General features: G+C 41.5%; 1 protein-coding gene across 2 annotated transcripts; it reads left to right on the top strand.

The window, feature by feature from the left end:
• Positions 1–4,366: 4,366 nt before the first annotated feature.
• On the top strand, positions 4,367–24,595 carry SLC35F2 (solute carrier family 35 member F2). 2 transcript variants are annotated; one of them, XM_057372488.1, is made up of 8 exons: positions 4,367–4,924; positions 10,926–11,101; positions 11,627–11,754; positions 17,035–17,194; positions 18,805–18,961; positions 19,747–19,799; positions 20,423–20,577; positions 24,356–24,595. In XM_057372488.1, exons 1-8 carry the CDS (start codon positions 4,668–4,670, stop codon positions 24,572–24,574), a joined length of 1,305 nt encoding a protein of 434 aa, XP_057228471.1. In that variant the 5' UTR covers positions 4,367–4,667; the 3' UTR covers positions 24,575–24,595. The 2 variants fall into 2 exon arrangements, with proteins under 2 accessions (XP_057228471.1, XP_057228472.1); XM_057372489.1 differs by lacking the exon at positions 4,367–4,924 and adding an exon at positions 5,629–5,790.
• The last annotated feature ends 2,317 nt before the right edge of the window (positions 24,596–26,912 follow it).

Raw genomic sequence — 26,912 nt, 5'->3', positions numbered from 1 at the left:
CAGAATTACAGGTGCATAGGCTTATATGACTTCATATTGCTTGCCCCCAAAATGCATCTGTCTTACCACTTCTGTTTGCTCTGATGATTTTCAGTGACAATCAAGTACATAAATTCCATTCTYGATATTTTCTCATAAATAAAACTYGCCACATATTGAAATTTYCACCATTCCTTGTTCARTTGCTTTTKCTTTGTTGATACYTTSATATYACAATGTGAAAACACATCCATCTTCATACATCCTTCTTCCAGAGACAGCAGAACCACCCCTGCACCRCAGGATATGGTGGTGAAGCCATAAGGCATGTTTTTGCACTGATTGATTTTCAGATTGATTTCTCAGATTGATTTTTTAGAGAGTTTTAGAGAATATTAGAATAATTTAATTTTAAGATGGAGATTTCCTTCATGTGCAAATCCTTTTTGTATTAAACATAGAGGGTGGCAAGGAATCTTTTGGATATCAGGTCTAATGCCCTGCTGCCAGGTATTTAATTTGTTGTTTCCCTTATTCCTATGGAAAATCTGTCCCAGGCCATGTTGGTCCCAATAGACACAGATGTATTGTAAATATTAGTAAGGAATCATCTTTTCATTTTCCGTGTAAGCCTAATAATACTTCATATATGCATATTTATTYTGGCACTAATATTGTCTTTTATCTAAAGAAGTTTCTTTGTAACGTTTGCTCTCAGTGCATTTTTGACAATGAGCCCATGGTCTCCTGTAGATCCTTTTGCACCTTTCTCCATATTTGTCTTGAATACAAGTAACCAACACATACCTTATCTCTCATTAAAAGTCTCCCCAGGATTTTGTACAGTGTAATACACCTCTCTGTGTCTTGATTCCAGCTGATGCATTCTGTGATTCTATTTGCCCTTCGTGCAGCTGTTAGGCCTTTCCAGCTCATGGCCATCCCAGGAGCAGCTAGTATTTCTTTGCCTTAGTTCCTAATCATTTTCAAATAATGAGCTACAAATCTTTGTTACTAGTTTCCCAATAAATGACATTGTGTTCTGTAGTGATAAATTTAATGTCTGTCCCAAGGCTGCACAGTTCTTCCAAAKAGTGTTCAGACATTTTTTAACCAACTTCTAATTAGGAAAAATAAGAAAATAATGAGACAGCAGAGAAAAATGACCTTGCATCTTGTTTTATTGTTCCAGTTTGTTTATCCTAATTTCACTCATTAGTTTGAAATTTATTTCCTTCCTTTATATTTCTAAAAGAAAAATTACTATGTTGAAGAGGTGGTTTAAGACAATGAGAAATTGGAAATGTAAAAACATGCAGTTTTTTAATTTTAAAAAATAGTATTTATTATTTCATAATTAAACAAGAGCTTTTACTAAAGAAATGCTATCTGAAAAATTCTTGCATTGATATCTCCCCAGAAAAGGCTTCATCAAGGAAAAGCCACTCTATTATTATAAGAATGCAATACATTAAACAAAATAAATTTCTTTAAAAATGATAATTCTCATATATAGCATGGATAAAAAAATAGAAAAAACTGTCCCAAAACACCGTGGAAGAAAACATAATCTGACCATGAAGGACCTCTAGTGGCACTTATAATTCCAGATAAAAAAAACTTCTGACATTATGCTTGCTCAGCATTTTAGAAGGAATCACTTTTGCAATTTCAGATTTTGACTTCATGTAATATTTTTTGTCTTTCCTTTGGTTGATAATGCAGATGCAAAAAATATAATTTTATTATAGTAATAATATAATGAAGTGTCTAGTTGTACAATGACTTTGCCCTTTATTTGTTATCATTGTTATTTASTTTTATCCCCTACTCAAACTTACGATTTTCTCTGCAGGAGGAACAGACTGATCAGACACACTGAAATGAAACTGATTAGCAAAAAGGATTTGAAAGCAGATGAGGATACCAGAGGTATGTCTCTGTCTCATTTGGTATGGCTGTGCTAATTCTTTTATGTGTTCTAAGATCAACAGTATTTTTTATTTATGAAAAGCAGCAGAAAAAGATATGCTGGTACTTTTGAGTTATCCTTCATCCATTCTAGAAGATATTCCAAGTATAAGAAATATTTAGATTCTTATTTTCTTTGAGTGACACTTCAACATAGTTTGATACTTTAGACATAACTTTTGAATAAAATAATTAATTTAAAAAGAATTCTACAAATGAATGTATTGCTGAAAATTCTTTGTCAAAAAGGAGTTACATACCTACTAGTTAGTCTAAAGGCCCATTAAGCTTCCAAATACACATTGCCTGTAGATAAACTAAAGCCATTCCCAGGGATTTCACTCATCATGGAAAAGACACAGTAAAGTATATTACAGTGAAATCATTTACTTTTGTAGAGCACCAAGAACAGAGTTTCTGAAAGAGCATACCCAGKCTTAAATGCACACACTCCCATGTTTCACTGGTGAGACAGCACAGGRGGGTGGTAATACCAGTTCTGAGTGGAATGAAAGGTGTCTGCAGGGCCCATCAGCCCCAGGGAAGTTGGATCTCTTTACAGGCATGAGGCAAACTCAGGGGCTGACTGAYATCCAGAAGCAATCACATGAGATGGACCCTGAATGGCAATAGAGCAGGCACCTGATGCAGCTGTAGCTGAACACAAAGTCATATTTAGACACCTCACATATCTCTGCATTCATGGCCGTGTTGTTCACAAGCCATAAAAATTTTCTGAGATAGCAAAGTTTATTGTACTTTGCAATGAACTTAGTCCCCAAAGTCTAACAAAGGACACTTTTATCAATTGTTGTTGCTGGTTTTTTTCCCCCTATTAAAAAAAAAAAAAAAAGAAGTTTAAATTAAAAGAGATCCCTGCCTGGTTAAATGCTTTTTTTTTTGTTTCATGTTTTCAGTTCATAGATACCTCTCTGGCATTGCAATCTGTCCGCAGCTAAGCAGCTCTGGTGCAAAGCTCTGGCCTGCAGTGCCTTTCTGGTGTGAGGCTGCTGCAGCCTACCTGTAGCAAGGAATTCCAGTAGCTGAGCTTAAATGAAAACAAAGAGCACCAAAAACATGATTCCTGATCTTTGGAAAACTGGCAGCAGATTGCAGGCATAGGATAAATAAAATTAAATGCGAAGATAATGGTACCAGAGTTGTGGAACTCAGATATTACTAAATATACAGAGTCTGATAGGTTTGCTCCTTTTAAACTTGTTGTCAGTTTAGGTTGTGAAGAACCGTGAGCAGCGTGACTTGATTCATAGCTATCATAACACTGAGACTAATCTGGACAGACTAATTTCTTGCAGGCGTTACAGCAGGATTTTTATTGGATTAAGAATTCAAAATTAAAATATCAGTAAATTATTCTGTTATACAAGTGAAGGAAAAATACATAAAATCTTGATGTAATAAAGAAATCGGTATGTATATTGTAAGTATAGAACTATATATATTAATGCTTTTAAAACATTTAATTATGCAGCTTTTCTTTCAAAATGACCTTTAACATTACACCATCACACAGTCAAAGAGGCTGTTTGGGGTCCAGTCCTCACCCACATAGCCAATACCTTGGTGGTTACTTGGGCCTGAGGCCTTGGGGAAGAAGACTAAAATTTGTTTTCATTCATAGCAGGCACATGAATTCGTAAAGATAACCTGAGAATGGCAGAGTAATGCCTGTTTGACACTCCTAAATCTAATATTGGGAGGATGAATTTGAGTAATAGGAAAGGGAGATAAACACAGTTTGAATGGGGGAACTGTGATAGAGAAAAAAAGTTATGGTGTTGGGAGCAGGAAGACTAAATAGTGGTGCTCTGTGGGKAACGGGGGAGGGTAGAGACCAATCCTCAAGGGATTTTCTTGTGGCAGAAAATCCTTTCTGCAGCAYAGCCAGAATAGTGACAAATATTTGCCCCAATGAGGGCAGAGGATTGCTCTTCSTGGAGACACCTCTGGGTTTCTATTCCGTCACCTGTGCCACATACAGAGCATCATTAGAAGTGGTGTTGAAATACCCACCAAGGTATGCAAAATGTCACCAGGTTCTCCAGGTAAGTTGCATGTGAAGTAGGATGTGAAAAATCCACAGGCATGGGAAAGAAGCAGCAAAGAAGTGGRAGTGGAAACGTTAGAAGAGCTCGAGGCTCCGCAGAAAGCTGCGCGAGAAGTTAAACTTTGAGGGTTTACAGTAACGTTTGCTCCTGTAACCGGCAGATGCGCCTGAACAGCCGCGGCCCGGCCAGCTGCAGCCCGGCCTTGCCATGTCCTASGGCTCCATGCCTGCGGACGGGCTGGGGGCAAAGTAGCCTGCAGGGACCCGCACCGGGGCACCAGGCTGGGCTGCTGCCGGGGAGCCGCGCGGGACAGCAGGAACACGAACTTAGCGCCGGCCCGGCTGGAGTCACCCTTGGCTGTTCGAACGCACCTCCGCCCAGCAGTTGAGCGAAACCACGGGGCCGTAGCGCGCCGAGGGGAATCAACACCGACCCCCCGCCCCAGGACGAGCCATGCCCCTCCCGGGGGCGGCCCCTCGGCGGGCACAAAGCCGGGTTCGGCCGCTGCCCAGGCAGTAGTGTGCCGTTGTCCCGGTGCGGTGGCTCATCCCTTCCGTCYGCCGGGCGCCGCCCGCCACCTCCGCAGCGCCCGCCCTCCATCCCTGCCTGCCYGCTCTCGGCGGGCGTGGGGCCGCGCAGCGCCGCGCCATGGAGGAGGCGGCCGCTGCTGCCGGCGGACCGCCGGCCGGGGCTGCTGTTGCCGGGGCTGCTGCTGCCGGGGCTGCGCCATCGCCCGCGGCTGARCCATCGCCCGCGGCTGCTGCTGCCGGGGCATCTCCGCCCAGGGTTGCTACTGCCGGGGCTGAGCCATCGCCCGGGGCTGCTGCTGAGGCTGAGGCTGAGCCATCGCCCGGAGCCGCTCCGCTCCGGCTGCTGTCGCTGCTTGGGGCCAAGCTCTGCACCTGGTGAGTCCTCGGCCTCCACGTGGAGCCGCGCGGCGTCGGCCTCCCGCCCGCTTCCGGAGCGGGGGAAGAAGGGAGGAAGGGGGAAGCGTCCGGGCTGCTCTGGGCGYCGTGGGGACAGCGCGGTCGGGATGCGGAGGCCGCTCTGCGCCGCCGGGAGCAGCCGCGGGGTTCCCGGGCCGAAGCGGCCGCCGCGGTGCGGGCCCGGGGGGACGGCCGGGGGGGCGCGGGGCTGAGCAGAGCCCGAAACCTTTGGCCGGCCTGGCACAGGGGAGCCCCGGGAGCTTCGGCCGCTGCCCCGGGAGCGGGGCGCTCTGATTGCGGGGCTGCTTCGGGAGCGCCGCCGAGCTGCAGCGTGCGGGTGCTGGTGAGCGAGAGCCCGAAGAGTCGCCTCGGCTGAGTGTGGAATTAGCCTRTGACGTGTTTGATTCTATTAAAATAGGGCTGTGCTTTCGCACATTAACATATGCATTTGACTTTTTTTTTAAAAAAAAAGAATTCCCGCTTTTCCCTCGCACTTTATCAGTTTYGTAGTCTTCGATTAGCATCATTGTGAAGGACAGGTCATGGGGGATAGCGAAGGTAATCGAACAAAATAGCAAAAATAAGGTGTGGAGTCGAGAAGGACCAATATCCATATTTTCTCTTTCCATGAATCAGGTTAGGATAAAGATTTGTTCAGGTATATCTCTTGAAATATGACCACGAGTTATGCATGGAAAACTTGTGGAAAAAACATCCGCTGAGCTGTGCAGACATAGCATGTGTTCCAGAGCTGGTACTTTCGAAGCACTGCCTTCCAGGAGAACAAGACTACATCCTCAGACTTCTATGCCATCCACTTACAGTTTCACTTTCTATCTAGAGAGGTAAATAGTCCCTGTTTAAAAGGCTTTTTTTGAGCTGTAGGTTTGGTCAATAATAATAGTTGCATCAGATTTGGCAACCAAAGATGTGCTGGCTCTCCTGCCAGCTACGTGTTCCTCAGCTGGAGCTATGTGTTCTGGCAGCTGGACTATGTGATGGTGTGTGCTGGCCAAGCAGAGCCTTATTCCAGTGGGCAAAACCTGCTTTTCTCTTTTGGTTATACGTTTTTATGTTTTCACTCCTCTCTGTCAAGAAAGGTTAAAAAGGCAAAATAGAAACATGTTGAGCTGTTCAGTAACCTCACCTTTGCCAGTAGTTTTGTCAGAGGGCTACAYTAAGTGAATCTATGAGAAGTGCTTGAAGGAAAACCAAGAGCTTTCACTGAATTTTGCAAAGTGATAATATCAAAGAGATACTGAATTGATAAGTCTTCTATTTTTCCCCCAGGTGACAGAACACTCAGCCACTTCAGTTTTGTTAGAGGCTTTTCTGAGTTGTAGGAAGGTTTAATGCTTGTATGTAATAAACTAGTCTGGGTGTGGGTTTTGTTGTGGTGGTTTTCCTGCTGGTGTTTTTTTGGTGTTTAGGTTTTTTTTTAGTAAAACCATTAGARAATATATTTCTGGTGCATTTCTGTTTCTTAGCTTTTACAAATTAAATTGACCTCAGTGTCAAAGCAGAACATGGAAAAACTGACTTTTGATGATGTTAGTTGTTAAAAATATATTCTGTTGTTCTTGGCTAATTACTAATTATGCTGCAATATGGGTTCAGTCTGAACCTGCATCTTCTTTTAACTACTAACATGAAAAAGTGAGGTTATTGAAATGAAAAGGTTACTTCCCCCCACRATTTAGGAAGGGTTCAGTAGTTAAAGCTGACTGCAAGTAAACTCTGTATGTGGAGAGGGTTGCCAGGCTTTGCATGGTAGTATTAGATTGGTGGCATAAATCAAATTAATATTTGAAAAGCTGCATTTCTTTTAATTAAAAAAACCACATTAAAATTACAGGATTTAGTAAACTAACTGCCAATAAAATTGTTAACTGTGGGCTTATTAAATTTTCTTTTAACTTCCTCAGGTATAGACTTGGATTCTATTTTAGTGTCTTGGTGTATTTTTTATTCTGCAAATCACATGAAGCCAAGGAAAGCCAGCTTGAGTTTCTCATGATTCTGAGAATAGCACATTGTTCAGTGTTCACTTTAGACCAATTTGTGGCAAATTTTCATGCTCTAAAATGTCCCAAAATGACTCCTAGTTTTGCGCATAGCCATAGACACAGCTGTCTAAGATATGGTGACTGAAGGAAGGGGAGGAGTAATTTCTTTGTAGCTTGCTGCCAAGCATTAAAAGCCTACAATAAATCCCCCTCCTCAACTGTAAAACTAAAAGGTCTCTTCAGACCACTTACCTAGCATCATCTGACAGTCCAAAGTGAATTAGTCCTTACCAGTGCATTAAAAAAAAAACAAAAAAATCCAGAGAGGATCAAGCTCTGGCTTGGAAGAGTTAATAATTAATATACTTTTAAAAATGATCAATTATTAATAAGCAAGTCACTGTCATTGGTACTTGTATCAATACCTAAATGAATGGACACTTGTGTCTTTAAAGCATTTTCTCAGAARAACTTGCCTTGCAAAATGCAAACAGTAGGTTTTAAAGTTTGCTCCCAAGTTCTACGGAGGATCAAACACAYTTTTTTAAGATCGACTGTGAGCCCAGTGCATCATACCTGGTGCTGCCTTCTCAATGTGAAGAAATTAGTTTTGACACTTGGGCAAATGGTGTGAGGGGAAGCCATTGCTGCTTCCKGCAGAGGCTTTCACCTGGTATTTGGGGGAGTCTGGGCAAGAGGCAGATACCTTGCAGATGAGAAAGCTGCCAGGTGTGGAACACTTTGGGATTCACAGAAGACGGTTTTTGAGAGCAGCCTTCCCATGTTGGTGGACAGTGTCTTTTTGTGTGTTTTTTTGATGTGAACGTTTTGACTCTATTCAGGGAAGAAAAAAAATCTCTGAATTAAAATAGAGAAAAATAGAGAAGGGCATGAGATACGATGGAGCCTGTTTGCTTTGTCAGATGCCTTTGTTACARTAGAAGTAAAAGCTGTAGGACTGCCAAGACATTTGTTAACTAAGTAGCAATGATTGCTAGGGCAGTAACCACAAAGCAGACAGTTTTGGAGATTCTGCACCTGCTTCTCCTCCCCAATGTAAAAATGCAAGGAGGTAATTCCTTAGGTATTTTAAATGGGGGAAACTTGGTTATTGGAAAAGCTGAGGATCAACTTAGTGGAGTTACTCCATTGCAAGAGAGCAGATGGGTCTGTCTTGTTTTCAGTAAATGGTGGTTGAAGCAGGTTTTTCCTATTTTACCCTCTCCTTGGAACATGGTCACTATCCAGTTTGCCAGAATGCTGCCTGTAGAGTCCAGGCCTTTGCTGCAGAGAAGGTGTTGTAGCTCAGGAGGATTGCCCCTTGCAACTCATGTTCTAGACAAAAATGTTGAAGTCCACACAGAAGTCCATGTCAAACAAAGCCTCCTTAACCAAGCTTGTGGGATGGTATTGCCTGTGCTTCTGACCATCTCTGTTGCAACACCCTGGAGATGGGTGAGGGGGAGTTTGTGTCCCGGAGATCAGGGCTTCTGCCAGCCACGTCAGCTTTAACCTCTCCTGGCAGTGTACTGATGAGTGCAGTTCATTTTGTGCCCCACACAGGCTTCATAGGCTTTGCTCCAGTAAAATTGCTGCAGTTTTGCTCAGTCTTGCCTCTATTTGTGCCTGATCCCTATCTCCACACTCTCCCCCCAGCTAGTCCAAGCACAGGGTTAGTTTAGTCCAATAAACTGCTAAAGGCTTCCTGTGTTCTTTGTGTGCTGATGGTGAAGAATAAACATTTTTCTGATRGTTTCAGGCAAGAAGCTTTATTTGAACAACAGAAAGTATAGCTGTGTTTTTTTAAATGCCTGAAACCACATTTTTGTATGTTGTTCACCACAGTATATGTTCCTTTGAATTTCAGTGGGTCTTCTGTCATTTTACCTGCTGCAAAGGAGCCAGAGTTCACAGGGCTGGCAAAGGGCGAGCTGGAATCATCATCCATGCCTACTTGGAATTTTAGCTAACCTGCATTACGTTTGTTCTAATGACAGCTGATCAGATTGTTTACATGAAAATAAAAAGATATTTCTGCAGCCAGAATAATTAACTAGAATGTGTCTTACTTTTTTACTAAAAAGCACAAACCATTGACCAGAATATAAAGAAATAAAAAAAAAAAATTAGTTAAAATGTAACAGAAGTGAAGTCGCTTCTAATTTTTTTTGTGCTATTTTTAATGAAACACCCCCAATAGATATTTTAGAAATCTATTTAGAAATGAGATGTTTTTCTTTCATGCACAAGTAATTACTCAGATGAGACTGGCTAGTCCCTTACAAGATTGATGTGATATAGAGTGCTTAGAGTGTGAGTGTGCACCATTGCTGGGATTGGCAAGGCAAGCTGTAATAAAGCATTGGGTTCAAATCTCTTGGAAGTCCAGCATGGCTAGAGTTTGTAGAGATTTGCTGTTGCATCAGAATGCACTTGAGGAGAAAAATGTGCCCAGCAGCATGTTTAAAGTCAGAAGACTTGGTGTCAGGCTGAATTGAAAATAGATTCATGCAGGTGCATTAGAGTATGTACAAGGAAGATGCCTCCCTTTCAAAAGGAGGGATTTGATTGTGTGACTGTAGTTGGCTCTAGCCCTGTTGAATACACCCTTGTCATTGCCTGGCAGCTGGATTGCACAGCACAGCAGTCTGACCTGCTATTTATTGTGTTGAAGTCACCCAGCTTGGGAAAACAGCCAGTGTTGCTCTCAGGTGGTGTACCTGACACATTGGTGTCCTGCCAGAAGTCAGCATGGAGAGACGGGGGCACAGGGTAGATGCAGAATCCTAATGGGGTCCCTTCTTCCTGTGCTCAATTACTTTGAGTGGGAACAAATGAATTGGTGGTGCAGAAGTTAAATTCACATCAGTGGTCTTCAGAGCAAACGGACGAAATGTGAACTACACAGACCTATATGGACAGCTCGGGGCTGAGCTCCTGTCACTGGCACGTATTGTGCATGTGCAGAGACTGGGGTGATGTAAATCTGAATACCCCCACTGGCAGAAGAAAGAGCAAGCCAAAAGAGACATAGAGTTACATGCTTCTGTTTGTCTGGGACCATCTGGAATAGTTTATCTTATATTAGGTAAAAAGCTGCTACTATAAGAGAATGAGCTTCCCCCCCACCCCAGCTGTGAGTGGGACTTAAGAGGAACTGTAAATGCAAAAAAGATCTTGCCCAAAATGCTTTTTTAACTCCATGCTCAGCTATAGCAGAACATGATGTAATAGAACTGAAAAAATCCATAATAAATATTAATTATAATAATTCTGATTATAAGAAATATTTATTTTAAGGTGAGAACAATCAATCACTGGAACAACCTCCTCACTGAAACAACCTCCTAAGGGATGTTGTGGAGTCCCCATCACTGGAGATTTGCAAGATGCAACTGGACAGAGTGCGAAATAGTCTCATCAAGGCTCTGTTTCCCTTGAAAGGTCAGACTAGATGATCTTTCAAGATCCTTCCAAACTGCTCTGTTCTATGGTTTTATCATTCATGCATTTATATTTCCTTAGCACCGCTCAGCTTAAGGTCTCAGATGAGCTTGCAGGTAGTTGTGCTTTATCTCCGTCTTGCCAATCCTTGTTCACTGAGGTCAGCATGGGATTCAGTGGAGAACAAAGGATTTAGCTCAAAACCTGCTTAATAAGAATAGGACCTGCTATTGGGTAGAGCCTGCCCTGGTCACCTGTTTGAAGATCCTTGCAAGTAATTGCAGTCTCCCTTGTGGTGGTTTTGAGCTGGCTTCACTTCCCTGGGGCTGTCCTGAGGTCAGACTTGTCCTTCTGTATACACAAACCTCTGCTTACCTGTAGGTGACTGCACCATTGGTAGGGAGTAGGAAGAGAACAAACAATCAGTCTGAAAAAAAAAAAGGCATTTTTTCCTGTACAATTAGCAAATACATTTTTAGAAACTTCAATGTTTAATTCTAAGCTTTCTGTTTCATCTTTTATGTTCACAGGTATGTTTGGAAAACTGTAATTCTGGGCCAGGTGCTCTCCTTGTTTATCTGTGGGACTGCTGTTACAAGCCAGTACTTGGCAGAAACATTTCAAGTGAACACTCCAATGCTGCAAAGTTTCATCAACTATTGTTTGCTGCTTCTAATTTATACAACACTGCTGGCATTTAGGACTGGTATGTGAAATATGGAATGGGAGATTCTGGTTCATTTTTTTTTTCCTTTCTGCATTTTCTTTTCAGAATTTGAAACTAAGGAACTCTACTCATCCTAGTTTTTAAAGTTTGTGCTTTATAATAACACATGGAAATTAATTTCACAGGTTAAATGTACATTTAATTTGATATAACTTCATGTCTGTTAGAGTTTTGTGCTCTTTGGTTTGGAGTCCTATGTTATATTAGGAAAAATAGGCTTTGTTGTAACAAACTTTATTACCAGAGGCTATTTATTCCTCCTATTCTTATTAATTTACTCTTTAAACAGCTCTAGTCTTGTGTTTTTCTTCACGTGCTAGAATTTCTGTGCTTTTCACCATTTGCATTGTCTCCTCCCAGGCTGCGTTTTCCTGTTACTGTATCTTAGGCAGGGACAGGCAAAGTCCAACATCTTGGTATTATTTATGCTTCTAAAAAGCAAAATTCCTGTGCAACCTTTGGTTGTAAAGAAACACATAACGATTGTTGCTTTCTTCTAAACAGGCTGTGCTGGTATGTGGCAGATTTTGAAACAGAGGTGGTGGAAGTATATTATTGTGGGACTGGCTGATGTTGAAGCCAATTACTCAATGGTAAAAGCCTACCAGTATACAAACCTCACGAGTGTGCAGGTAAGGACTGATCTCTCTTCTTGAACTGTGCTTTTATTACAGTCTTGGATTGGTTTCTAAAATGAGATTCATAGGACAGACATGGAAGCTATTTAAGCCTGAAAAGAACTTTCCAGTATCTATTTTCTCTCTGCAGCGTAAGGAAGAGCATCCTGTATCATGAACAGCTTTTCCAGGAAGCAGAGAAAATTGGCTGGTACTACCCTGTGCCAGCTCTTGAGTTGAACTCTAATTATTTTGATAAAAGCACTTCTAAGAGTTTGCTGACAGTCACTCAGTTTTTTCTCCTGACACAAAATAAAGATTTATGACCAGATAACAGTCACTCAATGCAGGTTCTTGCTGATGAGAGTGAGGTGGATCTCTTGCCTAGTCTTGAAGCTGCAGGAGGTGTTGTGAGATGTTACCCTGCCTGTGAGGACACACTGAATGTGTGTACGCACTTTTCAACACCAGTGTTTGCACTGCTGCACTAGTATGAATCTTGTGTTCTGAAAAAGCTCTATAAGCAGAAGGGCTAAACCTTGGGTTTCTTTGTCACCCTACACAGACAAAAGCTGTTGCAGGAGTCAGTGCTTTCCTCTTGCCTCCAGCTGCATTCTCCTGAGCTTGCAGGGCCAGTTTCCTTGAACAAGCTGGCCCAGAACACTGATCAAAGTGGGAGTAAACCCTGCCCTTGGCTGCGCTGTTGGCGAGCTGTGTTGGGCTCAAGTTAGCTCGTTGTGTGACTTCACAGATACTGTGGGAACAAGGGAGAGGATGGTGCGTGAGCAAGGAGAGAGGGAGTGTGTTCAGGTGTGACAGCTCATGTGCACTGTTACCCGTGGTAGGGATCTGTGGCTGGGGTTGTGGCCCCACTTACCTCAATAAAAAAATCCAGTGTAATATGCTGACTTGGCCCTCAGTTGGAAAGGAGTGTTTAGGTGTCAGTGTTTTACCGAGGCAAAGTAACAGGGGTTAATATTTAAGGGAATTACCTATAAAACAGTAAACTCCTGTAGTCTAGGCTCCCTTTAGAGAATTGCAGGAACTTTGCTTTGYACTGCTAAAGACCAGTTATGCCTCTTGGGTTGTTATTGTAATATTTCCACTTCATACTAACGTTTTATGACTCATTAGGCCTTTAATCTCCTTACAAATAATGCCCAATAAACCAAAGCTTTAAGAGTGACATATTTCAGTCTCAAGATCGAGTTAAGCTGATAAGTRAGAAACTGTTTGACCTTATACTTTACAGCTGAACAAGCTAGGACTTTGATCCAAGTTCTCAGAAGTAGTAAACCTATTCCCATGATTTCTTTCATAGAAATTAAGAAAGAATAGATAAAATAGATTGTCCTGCCCGGTTGCCAAAAACTCAAGCATTTTCTGAGCCTTTTCCCTTGTGGTAACCTTGTGATTGATGCTGCTTTGTATCAGTTTAGTAGTTGTGCTTTTGTTGCAATGGCCTGTTGCCCTAAGGTTTCTTGGTGTTCTCAGAAGTTGCCAGTTTCTCATCATTGTCAGAAATAAGATACAGGCGGAAAAAGCCCACAACACAAAAGCCTGTGATTTGCTCTAGCGCAAGGCATTTGCTTTCTGGTTTTGGGCAAGCAATTTTGCAGCKACGTCAGTGCCTGTGGCTCAGAGCACACTGCCTGATGGCCTGTCTGCAGTACTGGCTGTGAGTGGATGCCCAGGGAGCATAAAAGCAGCACAGGGGTATATGGCACCTTACCAAATGCGGTGTAATCACTGTTAAAATGCTGGCTGGCTGCAGGTTCAGCTCAGCACTACGAAACGTAGCTTCAAAGGTAAGTTTTTTTCAGCTCAGCAAGGAACTTCCATCTATTTTCTCACATGTACACAAAAGCAGAACTGGTTTCCCTTTAGCATTTTACAGACAGGCTTTGGAGTTTTTTAAGGTGATAACAGTGGGATGGCAACTCTCGTCTTAATACAGAAAAAGACTTTGCTTCACAACTGAACTGTTTGGCTATGGCTGAGGCAGTGCCAGGATACTCCTTGCTGCCAGTGTCCTTCTGTCCTGTGGCAGGACTTGACTGTGTTGCAGTTTGACCACCTATTACGGCATGAACCTGAGTCAAGGAGGTTTAGATTGGATACCAGGAAAAGGTTCTTYACCCAGAGGCTGGTTGGGCACTGGAACAGGCTYCCCAGGGAAGTGATCACAGCACCAAGCCTGACAGAGTTCAMGAGCATTTGAAAAATRCTCTCAGGCACATGGTGTGAAGCTTGGGGTGTCCTRTGCATGGCCAGGARTTGGACTTGATGGTCCTGATGGATCTSTTCCAACTCAGGATAYTTTAYAATTCTGTGATTTGTAGCAAAAAACAAAGCAGTATAGCTGCAGTTTCATGTTTTAGCATGTTATTTGGCACATTTAGCATTTGCTCTGTAGGTAATTCAGATGGAAATGTTTTTCAGGCAACTATTGACAGAATGTCGGCTGCTGGAACACTGCTAGCCTCAACAGGAGAAAATGCCGGATGAGCTCCTGGGGCTCAGCTGGAGGCTGCCCTGAGGGAGCCTTGTGGGGAATGAGCAGGATGAGTTGAGCTTTCTTGCTTACAAAGCTATCTGAAGCTGGTAATTATAAGCAAACCAATGACCTCTAGCTATCTATGATAATTTATTAACCATGTATTAAAATATCTTCTGATAATTTACCCTACTTTTAAAACAGTGTGGCCAAAGCCTGGCTTGAATCAAAACATGGGTAAATCAAATCACCAGGTTATTTTTTTCTCCCCCCTTGTAAAAATACAGGCTAGCACTGAATAAGGTGAGAGTTTGAAGAGGTTCTACTGGAGATAGTAATCAGTACCGCAGTACTGCTGTAAATGTCATAATACCTCAATAAATAAACTTCATTCTTTTAATTGGTTCCATAGACACAATTCATTGTGATAGAACATCTGCTTTGCACCTCTTTGATCTTGATCCTGTACAGAAGAGCTCTGTAATGTACTAGATGAAGGAAAGGCAAGATCCAGTAGTTGGAAATCTGATTTCATCTGTCTGTAATTGAGGGTAATTGTCTCCTGGAACAGATTACCAGGGTATGTTGTTCATCATTGGGTGCCTGTGAGTCCTCCAACCACGATGCTGTAGTTCTACAGCATGTTCTTGGTGTGGATACAGCAGTTCCCTATCTGGCRTTACTGAAAGAGCTTCTGGCTCATGCACTACTCCCTTGCATCCTARTTAAGATGTTTTTAAAGAGTTTTCTTACACACTTTCTGTTTGGGTTGCAAAACTGCTTGGAGGTTGGAAGGCTATATGCTAACATTATTAATGGGAAGTGAAAGCTTATTTTTTATTAGAAGAGGTGTCTTCTACAAAAGAAAAAAGAAAGGTAAAAATTTTTGCTCTCTGATGTTTGTAGTATTTCTTGTTGTTTGATAATAATCAGAGCAGTGAAATTTGAAGGAAATGTTAGAAGTTTTTCTTGAGTCTAGATTAAAGGTAAGGTAGAGAATGAAACCTGTGACARGATAAAAAGTCACAGTGTGATATTTTCCATAGTTAAAGTTGTATTGAAATACTTGGTATGACATTCTGGCACTTGGGTAGTTGTAAAATCTCATAATACAGCCTAAAGGAGTACTTTTTGCACTTCACAGACTTTACAAACTGGACAAGCTGGAGGCAATCCAAGGAGCAAAGACAAATAGATAGAAGGATTATAGGCACTGCTAGGATTTAATCTTTAATAACTTCCCTTAGCACTGTGCTTGTAAGACTTTTCTATGTGTAGTTATGAACAAGTGAAACCAGACATATCAAAATGTTAATGAGTTTGGTTAAAGCTCTTGGGGACAATGGTACAACACAGAAGTCAACTGCAGTGGTGCACTTAGGCAGGCAGAGTCTGGAAATGAACATTAAGAACAAAGGGCTCTTGCCTTGATTGCAGGCATTATGGCCCAGTCCTACTGATCTGGACCTAATACTTTGTTGGGGCTTCAGGAGGCCAATTTTAAGGGCTGACATTTGAGACTAATTTATGAGGAATATCTGGTAAGTTGACTGTATGTTCTGTTGTAGGCTGTTGCGTTATTTAGTTCCRTGGCACTCTGCAGAGACAGGTCAGAAAGCACAGCTTTGCTTTCCTTTGACAAATTCAGAAACAAAATCTATTTCGTTGAATTAAATATTAAACCTATTATGATTGGCTCAGTTGTCTTGGTGGTATTTGGCTGTTCTAGAACAATATGCCTGTCTTATGCTGCAGTGTATTTTTCTGTATGAAGTATACAGCTAGCTCTTGATACTTTCTGTACTAAAAGAGAATAGGTAGAAGATCCTTGGAAGTTTCCAAGGCCAGGTTGGAGTGGTTGAGTGGAAGGTGTCCTTGCCCATGGCTGGAGGGTTGAAACTAAAGATGAACTTRAAGGTCCCTTCCAGTCCAAGCAGTTCTGTAATTCTGTGGGTGGGTCTAACAGCAAAGCAAAGATACATAGGTACATGGAGAGAAAAAATGAAGAGAAGTCAGTATCAGTGCTTTTCATGGAGCGCAGACATCCCCGAACCACAGCTGTTCAGTCTGCTTGGGGCAATGTCTGCAAACATGGCTGAAGTGCTCCAAAACTCAGCTGCCTTGTGTGTCTGCGGCTGGGCATGGGTGAATTACAGTGGGTTACCTGCTTCTGACTAATTGAGAGTTAGCTGACAGAAAATGCATTGGTGGCTTTTATGTGTTTTTGTGGGAAGCTGAGAGATTAGGAAGATGACAAGAAAAGCTGTTCTTCCCTTCGTGACTTACTTCTACCAGTTTTGCACATGGCTTCCAACACACATACCAATTTTTGTTTTTAGTATGATCCAGTTGAGGGGGGGSAGGGCAGGTGGGAATCAAACCCAAAGCTGCAGGGTCAAGTCCTTGTCATAGTCACATAAATGTAAAATCAGTTTACGTGTACCCATCAATAGTTGCAGATTTTTGCTTTGTGTACGTGGAGCCCGGGGGAGTAATGATGTTTCAGAACAACATCCTGACATTTATGAAGCTGCAAAGATTGATTAGATCCATCATTAGAAGAGTTTCTAAATCAGTCCTTTCCTACCAGGAGCACGTGGACCCCTGCTTTCACTTGCAAAATACTTTTGATGGTGAAATGTGGGTCTCACCCCCTCTTAAACAAATCTACTGGGGCTGCTTTGCCAGTTTCCTTAAAATCTGATGATTGGAGGTAAGATCTGTGCATTTGCTTTCAGGATGTTGCAGTCCWGATTTGGGRWGGGTTTCTAACTCAGACCATTTTTCTGTACACACAGCTCCTGGACTGTTTTGGGATTCCTGTGCTGATGGCTTTGTCGTGGTTCCTTCTCCGAGCAAGATACAGGCTGATACATTTTTTTGCTGTGGCGATCTGTTTGCTGGGTGTAGGAACAATGGTGGGTGCAGACATTTTGGCGGGGAGGCAGGAAGGTGAAGGTAAGGAGTCCTTTATTGGGAGGTGGGGGGAAGAGCAGAGAGATGGCTCTTGCTGTGGACAGCAACTTGTWAAGAAAAAAGAGAAGCAGATACAGTTCTGTTTTAAAATAGAACATATTGCTGTTTTTATTTCTTGTCCAAGAAGAGATGTTGATTTTATGGGGAGCTGTGGAATTTCTTTGCTTTTGTGTTTGGATTATTTCTTCCACCTTAAAAAGAGAAACATTTGTGTTAAATTTAAATTTTGCTGCTGTTCATTAGAGSTGATGGAAAGTGTCATTCCTGAAAGCTTGTTCACTTTAACTATCATGTGAGATGGTTTAATAGAAGAAGATGCCTCTTCCTGCAAATCTTGTCTTGTTTGTATAGTATCAACCTGCTGGCAGCCAGACTTCTGTGATTTGCAGTTTTCTCAGTACAAGTACCACATAAAAAGCTGCTCACAGCAGCTGCCTTCTCAGAGTTACCTTTGGCAGACTCAGCAGAAATGGTCCATATATCCCYGAGGTCACAGCCTGGAAAACAGGGGCTTACTATGGGAGTGCAAGAGGAGATGGGGCAGGATGCCAGGACTCCTGGGACCTCTGTGGGGGAGGCTGGGCTCTGGGGGCCAAGAGCCAGATGGGTGCAGATAAGGGCAGGTCTCATCTTTACTATGATGGATGCCCAAATCAATCCATATCATAGCAATCTTACTTTGAATAAGGATTTTGAATTTTCAGAGCCAGAGGGTATGAGAGAAGGTAAGTTTCAGGGCATTGCCTCTGTCAGGCAGTGTGTGATAAGCCTGTGTGGTGTTATTTTGGGGCCTTACTGTAGCTAAGACATAAAACAAACTGAAGTTAAGCTTTACTGCTATGTGGTACTGATACCTTGGTCCTGTGGGAGAAGAATATTTCCCTGAGACATTAGGCAGCTGTGCTTTATTTGCTGACCTGGGGATCCTTACTGCTGCTTACCCTCATATTTTAGTCATATTTTCTTAGTGATTGCTTAGGGAAGGAAATTTTAAACCAATGGAAGGATTGAAACAGCAGTGATCCCTTTGCTGTTTAGCTGATGCAAGAGGCATTTGATGATGACTGTAGCACACRAGTCCCATTTAGGGAGTCCCATTTATAGAGTAAATACACCGCAGCAGGACACACAGTACCCACCCCTGCAGAGCCTGTCATGAACCCGAAACTGAGACCAGGTCCCACCAAATCAATAGATTAATCTTAGCAAGACTTGAATCAGGCCTTATTGCAAAAGTGGGGACAGTATTCTTGAAATGCAGAGAGCATCTCTARCTGGGAATTTGCTCAATTGCCTACAATGCCTGAGGTCAGCAGAAGTAGAAACAGACAGGATAATACAGCAGTGTTTTGGTTGGGGTGAGATATCAATGCTGGGCTTAGCTCACTCCACACTATGCAGGGTGAGGTGGGCAGGCAGCAGAGTCTGTGCTCAGACATTKCTCTGCACACACAGGTGGTGTTTCCTTCCCCCTTATCCTGGAATGCACTAGGAAGATAGAGATGTTCAAGATAAATTTGCTTGTCTTTTTTAAGGAAAGTTAAAAAGTGTTTGCGGCATTACCCTTATTGTGGATTAATATTTCTGTACAGGTAGTGACGTGGTGATTGGAGATGTCTTAGTGCTTCTTGGTGCTTCTATGTATGCCATTTCTAATGTGGGTGAGGAATACATTGTGAAAAAACTGAACAGAGTGGAGTTTCTAGGAATGGTGGGCTTGTTTGGGACTATTATCAGCGGTCTACAGCTGTAAGGATCTAATATTTATTTTAAAACTAATTAAGAATATTCTACAGATGATTGCTTGTATACCCTGAAATGATGTTATTAAATTCTTTGTTATATCTGTGTTTGGCCTATATGGGAGTCCTTCCACTTGAATTGATTTTTGTCGCTGATCAGCATCTGTTTTATGTCCTTTTTATTTGCACTACTAGAACAGCAGTTCTAAAGCTGAACTCCTGCAATTTTACACATAGGGTRCTTGGCTCTATTTTTGATTTTGTTAATGTTTGTGAGGACACTCAGTATGCTGAGGACTGTTCACAGGAATGTATTTCTTAATGGATTTTCTCTGTGAAAAGATTTAGGAGATAGTTGTKAGCAGATCTTCCATAATAAACTCAAATTTAAAATGAAGCCATGTATATACTCTTACAAATAACTACATTTGAGTAAAAGGCCAGATGCACTTAAGTCTGTCTAATGAATTTTATAGTCCTCGTTTCTCATCACTATAGTTAATAATTTCCTCAAATGGTATATCAAATAAAACTGAATCACTTAAAGATTAAAACGCCTGTGAAGAAGGCTTAGGAATTAAATAGCAGTGCTTTTGACTTTCAGGCACTTTAATTTTCATGTCTTTTTCRTGCTTGTTAGATGTTTGAGCTAGTGTCAGTAAAATTTGAAACAAAAATTGAATAGCTTATAAATCAAGATGTTTTCTTAAATATTTCGATAATTAAATTCTCTATTTGAGTATGGTTTTTTTTTTCCTTTTTTACTGTATTATATATTTTCTCTGACTCTAGAGCCATTGTGGAACATAAGGAGATAATGAGAATTCAGTGGAGCTGGAAAGTTGGTATGTGTATGAGAAAATAATATGCATGTTACAGAATACTGGAAAATTATAATAATTTAGACTTTGAATGCTGGACATTTTATTTTCTTTCTCTGAATAATAAGCAGCATTAATACTATATTTTACAAGTTTATTTTCTGCAAACTTTGCAGCTCAGCAAAGAGAGAGGGTCTGTAGGATTGCACATTAAAATAGGTTTAGCATTTTACATACAACTTGAAATAATTTTTCAAAATAAATTGAAATAAGTAAAAGTGAAACCTGTTTAATTACCAATGTGTTTGGTGTTGGAACATCATAAGAACATTTCTCTGTTGTCCCTCTTAAATGAAGCACTGGAAAAATTGACACATTTTGACCTGAACAGAAGTAAACGTTATCACTAAATGTGGCTCTGAATTTCTTCAGTCAGCTCTTAYGTTATGTAGGAATGAATGAGGACTTTCTTGTATAGATACAGTAATTCTTGCAATACAAGGTACTCTCCCATGCTTTTCTTACATATACATTCCCATATCTTTTAGGASATAAAAATGCATAGTTTTAAAACATCTGAGGAGTATCAGTGCTCTTTAAAATCATTGTTCTGTGCCTGAGGAGTAACTTGTCATCTTGTTTTGCAGCACTGCTGTTCTCAGCCTTTGCCTTGTGCATGTTTGGTCTGTACAGCTTCATGCCAGTTGTGATACAAGTCACCAGCGCAACTTCTGTCAACCTGGGGATTCTCACTTCAGATCTCTACAGTCTCTTCTTTGGCCTTTTCCTGTTTCACTACAAGGTAAGTACATTGATTCCTTTACTTTCACATTCTTTCAGATATTTTTATACTCCAAAATTACAAATAAAGCATAATGTTCTTAGAAGCCCCAAAACAGTTGTTTGCACCTGTACATTTMTGAACATTTAAAGTTCTATCATTCAGTGTTGGCAGGCGTCAGTCAGGAGGAGACCTGCTTAGTTAATGACAGAGCCTTGCACCATTAGCCAGAGAGCCATTTTCAAACCATTTCACACTTGAAGGAATAAGTTAAGTGTTAAGAGAGAGTAAGTAATTTCCTGAGGTGTTCCAGTAATAGAGTTGTCACTGAAAGTGCTTTGTGGAGCTGTATGTTAGATTTGGTTCATCACTCCARGTGTCCAAGGAGAGGGTTTGAATCTCCCTGTCCTGAAAGGCATTTGGTGTTTGAAAGAGGACCAGTTTGATTTTCAGAAAATAGTATTTTCTTTTAGGAATTCAATCTTACTATTAAATCTGACAATTTCATTACCAACATCTTGAGATGAGAATCAAGCTGCTGCTCAGTGCTGCTGCTAAGGAGAGACTAAAGGATCTGAAAAAATACAGGTTAATGTATTATTCTGTACACTCTCCAAAAAGCAGTTACTTTTATTAGTGCTCTGAAATACTTTTGGCAGTGTCTGCTCAAGCTAAATGACAGTGCTACAAGGATTTTATTCCACCCTCCACTTTTTATCCAGAATCACTTGTGAGAACCTAGCTCATTAAAGCAATTGGAGTAATTGAGTCAGTCGCTTCTKACTGGAAGGGCTTAGTTGAGAAGCTTGTGAACTTTGCTTAGGAACTTAATTTGTATTATTCCATGTGATTGCTTTCTCTTCAGCCAGAAGCTTTTAGGTCAGATTTGTTTTCTGAAAATGAAGGCAGYGCAGAGTCTGGTAATGGTAGGGTCTGACAGCAACTAGATTTTCCTTTTCAAGAGTCTCTTAGCTCAGCTTTCCTCCCTGGTTTGGGTTCCAAACTTTGCTCCAAGCTACAAAGCATCTATTAAAAAAAAAATGAATGCAAGAAGCAAACCATACTTACACTCTAACAATTAAATCYTTTCTAAGTCAATTCCAAACGTGTATTTTGGCACACACAGAGCTTAACTCAAGAAGTGATTATAAACTAATATTTATAATAGAGAAGAGGAAGAAGAGCTTTAGAAGGGATACATTAAGCTTCTATTTTCAGGATTTTTAGTTGATTYTGGGAAGAGTTTTTTCTGGGAGCAGGCAGTCTCATAATTGCTAACAGTAAGGTATTCTAGTAGCAAAAAGGAAAAGTGAATTAGAGAAGACTTTGGGATTGTGTTGAGAGGATTTCTGATATTTATTGAAATAGGAATTTGCATCTGGGGTTAGAAACAATGAAGTAGCAAAATGGGGAGCAATAATAATGCCACACCTTTAGTAATCAGAGGATCTGAGATAACTTAAGATACCATCTGATCTTTTATCTGAGATAACCRTGAACTAAGATAGCCCAATTTTGACATGGCTTTTAGCAGTAGAAAATGTTACTGCCAAGTTAACCATATAGTTTTTTTTACCTATGGGGCAAAAGAAACCAAGCAGGATGTTTACTGGAGTAAAAAGCACTCTACAAGGAATCTACAAGCAAAACTACAGGGAATTGCTCAGTATTGMCCATTATCACATGATATTTCACAGCAGGCTGCTGGAGGCTTGGCTGGTTGTAGAGTGGAGAGAGCCATAGAGAGCTCTGAATTGCTGTGGTCTGAGCCTGCTCTGAAACAAACTTAGAGAAGGACTACAAACAGTGGCTACAGCAGAGACCAGGCCCAGGTTTTCACTTGTGCACAGTGTTTTGCCAATGCGCTTAACTTTTCAGCCCCAGCCATGTTTTAAATGAAATGTGAATTTTGCATGCCTGTTTCGAAGGGTTTTTTTTTTCTTTAATTCCATAATGAATCCTTGCTGTGCCTCCTAATGATCCCATTATATAGATACTTGTAATCCCTCAAGAGACACTGAAAAAGGTTTTGAAGTGCTTTCGTTGTATAAACCCCTGTGGAAGGGTGTACACTGCACAAAMAGACACTAGATGGAGATACAGTCCTCCAGTAACATTTATAGTACTCTCTAGGCTCAGCTGTGGGAATGAGGATATCAGCTGCACAAAGTATGACTGCAATCAGTGTCTGAGGCAATGAAGTTGTTGGAATATTTGAAATCAAGGGAAAAAAAWTCCCAGGAAAAGAACASTGAGTTCTCGCCAAAAACAAAAGGGAAAAAAAAGAAAGAGTGTAGGCCTGTTGGAGCAGCATGGGTAATGTTCACCTGTGTCAATAGCTGTAAAAATGCCAGACAGGSCTTGAGTCGCAGCTACACTGCAACAGCTTTGGCAGCCTGCCTTGGTGACTGTACCCACTCCTGGAGGAATTCTCTCATTGGGATCAGAGACACCCCCAGCCTTGTGCACGCTGCACTGCGAGAGGGATCTGCAGTTCCTTGCATACAAGCACACGCTCACTCATGGCCTTAGGCTGGAGAATTTGTGCAGGTGGTTGGATACAGAGCCAGGCTCTGGCCATTTGATGRGAACAGGCCAGTCCATGGTATGACCATGGGCGATCCCGCTGCCTCCACTGGGAGATGTTCGGAGCTGGATGCTTTCTCCTGTGCGGAGTGAACGCTTAAGTCCAAGCTGCTCCAGGCAAACAGCCAAYGAGATGAGGAGACAAGGCATTAAACACAAGGCCCCTGTTTCAKTCTGCTTCTCCTTTTGTGTGTTGCCATCCAAGGGTTTCCAAACCATTTGCAGGAAAGGATTTGCAGTACCTTAGCTGTAGATGCCTCAGTCTTTTTTGGATCAAGAGTCCACTGTCTAGGTCCTACCATTAATTTAATCCTCATAAACKAGAACATATTTTTGAAGCATGTCTAAGGAAGCTAAGGAAGTTAGAGGATATTGACAGAGATATGTGGGATATACTATGTCCTTCCTAGTGTTTAATCAGTGTGGTTTGACAAAGGGAATATGGASGATTTTAATAAATCTGCTGAAAAATCTTTCTGGCTGTGGATAACTTCAGCACTGGGTATTATTGAATCTGGTGTTATGAAGTAAGCATTTATTTTTCTGTCAAGGTGGATGAATCTTAACAATTACTGGAATTTTAACAGGCAAGTGAACAGCAGAGTACCTGATGTATCTCTGCAATTCATACTCTTACCTCTCACCACTCTTCACAGAGCTCAAATGCCAGTCTTGTAAAAGGAGACCCAGCCTCCCTCCCGTCAAGGACCTGTCGGGTATAGATCCAGTAATAAATACTAACCTAGCCCTGCAGATGGTTAAGAGATATGTGCAGAGAATCAGCTGCCCTGGTGACTTGCAATAGCACAGATTCACCTCTTGCCAGAACCTGAAATATTTGGATGTGCTGGATCAAAATTCTCTTAGGCATAGAGTGTTCCAGCATTCATGTGTGTAAACAACTTTTATTCAGTATGACTGTGTTTGCAGCCATTTGTTCTCTCTGTTAAGATTCTTGTATGTAGACCTGAGGAAACTCCCTGTCCAGCAGTCTCGGGAGTGAGATGCAGAGAAAACCAGCCAGCAGCCCAAGTCTTTAAGTAAATGGAGCTGCTGAATTTTGTTTTTCAGACCTAAATCCAGCTTGTGGTGATAATCCTCATTAAAACAATTTTTACAAGAAAGGGTAGCTTTCGCATTCTTGGAACAAGACAGCATTGGCACGTTATTACACCAAGCAAGACTTAATGCATCTCTTYCTCTCCTCTGCCAGTTTTCAGGTCTTTACATCGTGGCCTTTGTTGTCATCATGGTGGGMTTCATCATGTACTGCTCCACTCCTACTCGGACGGCAGAACCCACGACCCTGCCCCATCCCGGCAGCACCGGCTTGGACAACGCTGCCCTAAAGCTCGAGGAGAGCGACAGTGAAGCTCCAGCTGTAACTGTGCAGTTCACAAGGGGAGAAAGTGTTGTGGTCAACACTGATTAAAGAAATGGCAACACTTCAAAACAGAGCTTTTTTTTTTTTTAAATTGCCAAATTCCTCCCAAATATTAATCCAGAGAATTGTCCTACTGCCAAGGCACTCGTCATACCATGCTGGGTTTAATGCACTGGATAGACTTTTAAGGCCAGATCCTCAATCAGTGAAACTGTGTTGATTTGCCCTTGCAGAAAATCTGGCCTTTAGAAGAAGACAGACTAGTATTTATGTGTAGTCTCTGGAAAGTGAGAGACTGTTATTTTTAAGTGCTTAATTAACAACAAATGTTTGGGGAAAAAACTAAGCCAAAGCAAGCTCCCAGGTCATTAAGCGGAGCAAATATGTTTTATATTGAATTAGGGACCTAAATCTGCATGAATGCTGTCTGAGGGATTGATGGTTTTCATCCCCCTGCTGYTGGGTGCCCTCAAATAGCATCTTGCAAAAGTTACTCAGCTTCTCACAGGACATGGTTCTGCAAGACATCGTGCATTCATGYACCTTCTCTTTGCTGGTGGACTTCATTCCTCTACGGAAGGATTTGCTGCCTACACTCCACCCACATGTCCATCTCTTCCCATTGCTGCACTCCCTGTCGCGGAGTGTGTTTTATTTTAAATTTTGCTAGTATGGGAAGTTTGAATATGTGTTTTTATAATCTCTTTTATTTCTGTCTGTGGCCTTTTGTTGGGTGCATTCCCATTAGCTGTGGGGGAGGCAAAGGCAGGCTTTTCCTCTCTTTGGCAGAGCTGAAAACGGGGTTTTCTTCTGGATGAGAAGGCAAAAACGTTTGAATGGAAGTTCAGTTCTCAGTGAATTTCTCCCTGAAATGGGACACAATTCTGCTGAAAGAGGTGTAATAAAATTGGCATTTCTTCAAAAAATTGAATCATCTAAGCCAAGTCTCATTGCAACAATGATGTAATATCCAAAAGGTTAAGTGCTCTCAGTAGATACACAGGCAGTTTTCCTACACTTCTTTATATTTACAATAAATGATTTAAAAATACAAGGCTGCAGTTTTAAGATCAGTAAAACCATACTGGGGTTTTATATTTTGTACAAACCTTCAGAGCTCAGGTGTGTGAAGTAAAAGTATTCAGTGTATGAATAAAGTATTCAGCAGCTGGAGACTTGGTTTGCTTATTTCCTAATCTACAGTTTATTCCTCAAAATMGTTTTGATTAATTTTGCCAACTAAATAATTCTTCTACTGGCTAAGCTTTGCTCTAGAAGGAAATATGACATTCTCTGAAGATACTGGTGATCAAATGACACAGACTGGCTTTGTGTGCTTCTGRCGTAGTTTACTCAAGCAAGATTTTTCAGGAAAAATCTTACCTGATTTTTATTTAGCAGTAGGAAAACAAAGGTTCAACAGATACTTCAGCAACAATCACTGCTTTTCCCCTGCATAGTTCATGTGCAGAAGGGTGGACAGATGCTGATGTTTTATGAAAAGCTTTGGGTCCCCTCCCATGTAGAATGCTTCTTTTGAGGGGGATGGTATTCATTTTATTCTCTACAATTGCATGATATATGATCAGTGTAACATATGTAGATTTTATCTGAAAGTCTATGGAAGCATCTATGGACTCAGACTTTACCTGGTCTTCAAAATGCAGGACCATCCTGTGGTGTGGAGTGAGTGCTCAGGCAGTAGCTCATCTTCTCAATATATAGAGCACCGAAATCAAAATTGTGTAAAACATGGGTGAGATTCTAGGCACACCCTGGATTTCTTCTTCCAAGGCTTTTAAAATCTGACTTTAACAGGAGGTTGAAATCTGATTCAAGCAGGTCGGGCCAGACAGGACTTTGGCTGAGCCAAAAGGAGAGGTGAGCAGAATGGGGCAACTCASATTCCCCAGCACAGACGGTGGGACAGCTTAGTGATTTGACACTTTGATTCTGAGTTGAAAACTTTGAAACTGTTTCACAGATGCAGGCTGTGATTTGATTTCTTATGCTGTGGTTTTACCCCATGCAAAGATTTCTTAGTGTGTTGTGGGTAGCTAAAGTTAACGTGTGCTAATACCACCAGGAAGGTSTTTCAAACTATCAGAACAAGGTTGGTGTTTTTTGTCAATCTTTCTGTCAATGACTATGCTCTTGCCATCCTCACGGTGGCTCCCATTTATCTCCTAGTATCCCTGCTGGATGCACAGGGCTCCTCCAGCAGCCTGGGACGGTTGCCAGCCATATCAGATGGTTCATGCACTTCTCGTATCCTTTGATCACCTTCGATTTCTGCTGCATCCCTATGGAATGGCGACCTGGGTGGAGAGGGGGCCAAGTTGACTTGCAGAAGAGTTCTGCATCACAAACCAGCACCATGGTGTGG

This window comes from Malurus melanocephalus, unplaced genomic scaffold (genome assembly GCF_030028575.1).
Source record: "Malurus melanocephalus ecotype Western Australia unplaced genomic scaffold, MMel_1.1 scaffold_172, whole genome shotgun sequence".
NCBI lineage: Eukaryota > Metazoa > Chordata > Aves > Passeriformes > Maluridae > Malurus > Malurus melanocephalus.
The sequence above is the reverse complement of the archived record's forward strand: the minus strand, read 5'-3'. Positions and strand labels throughout refer to the sequence as shown.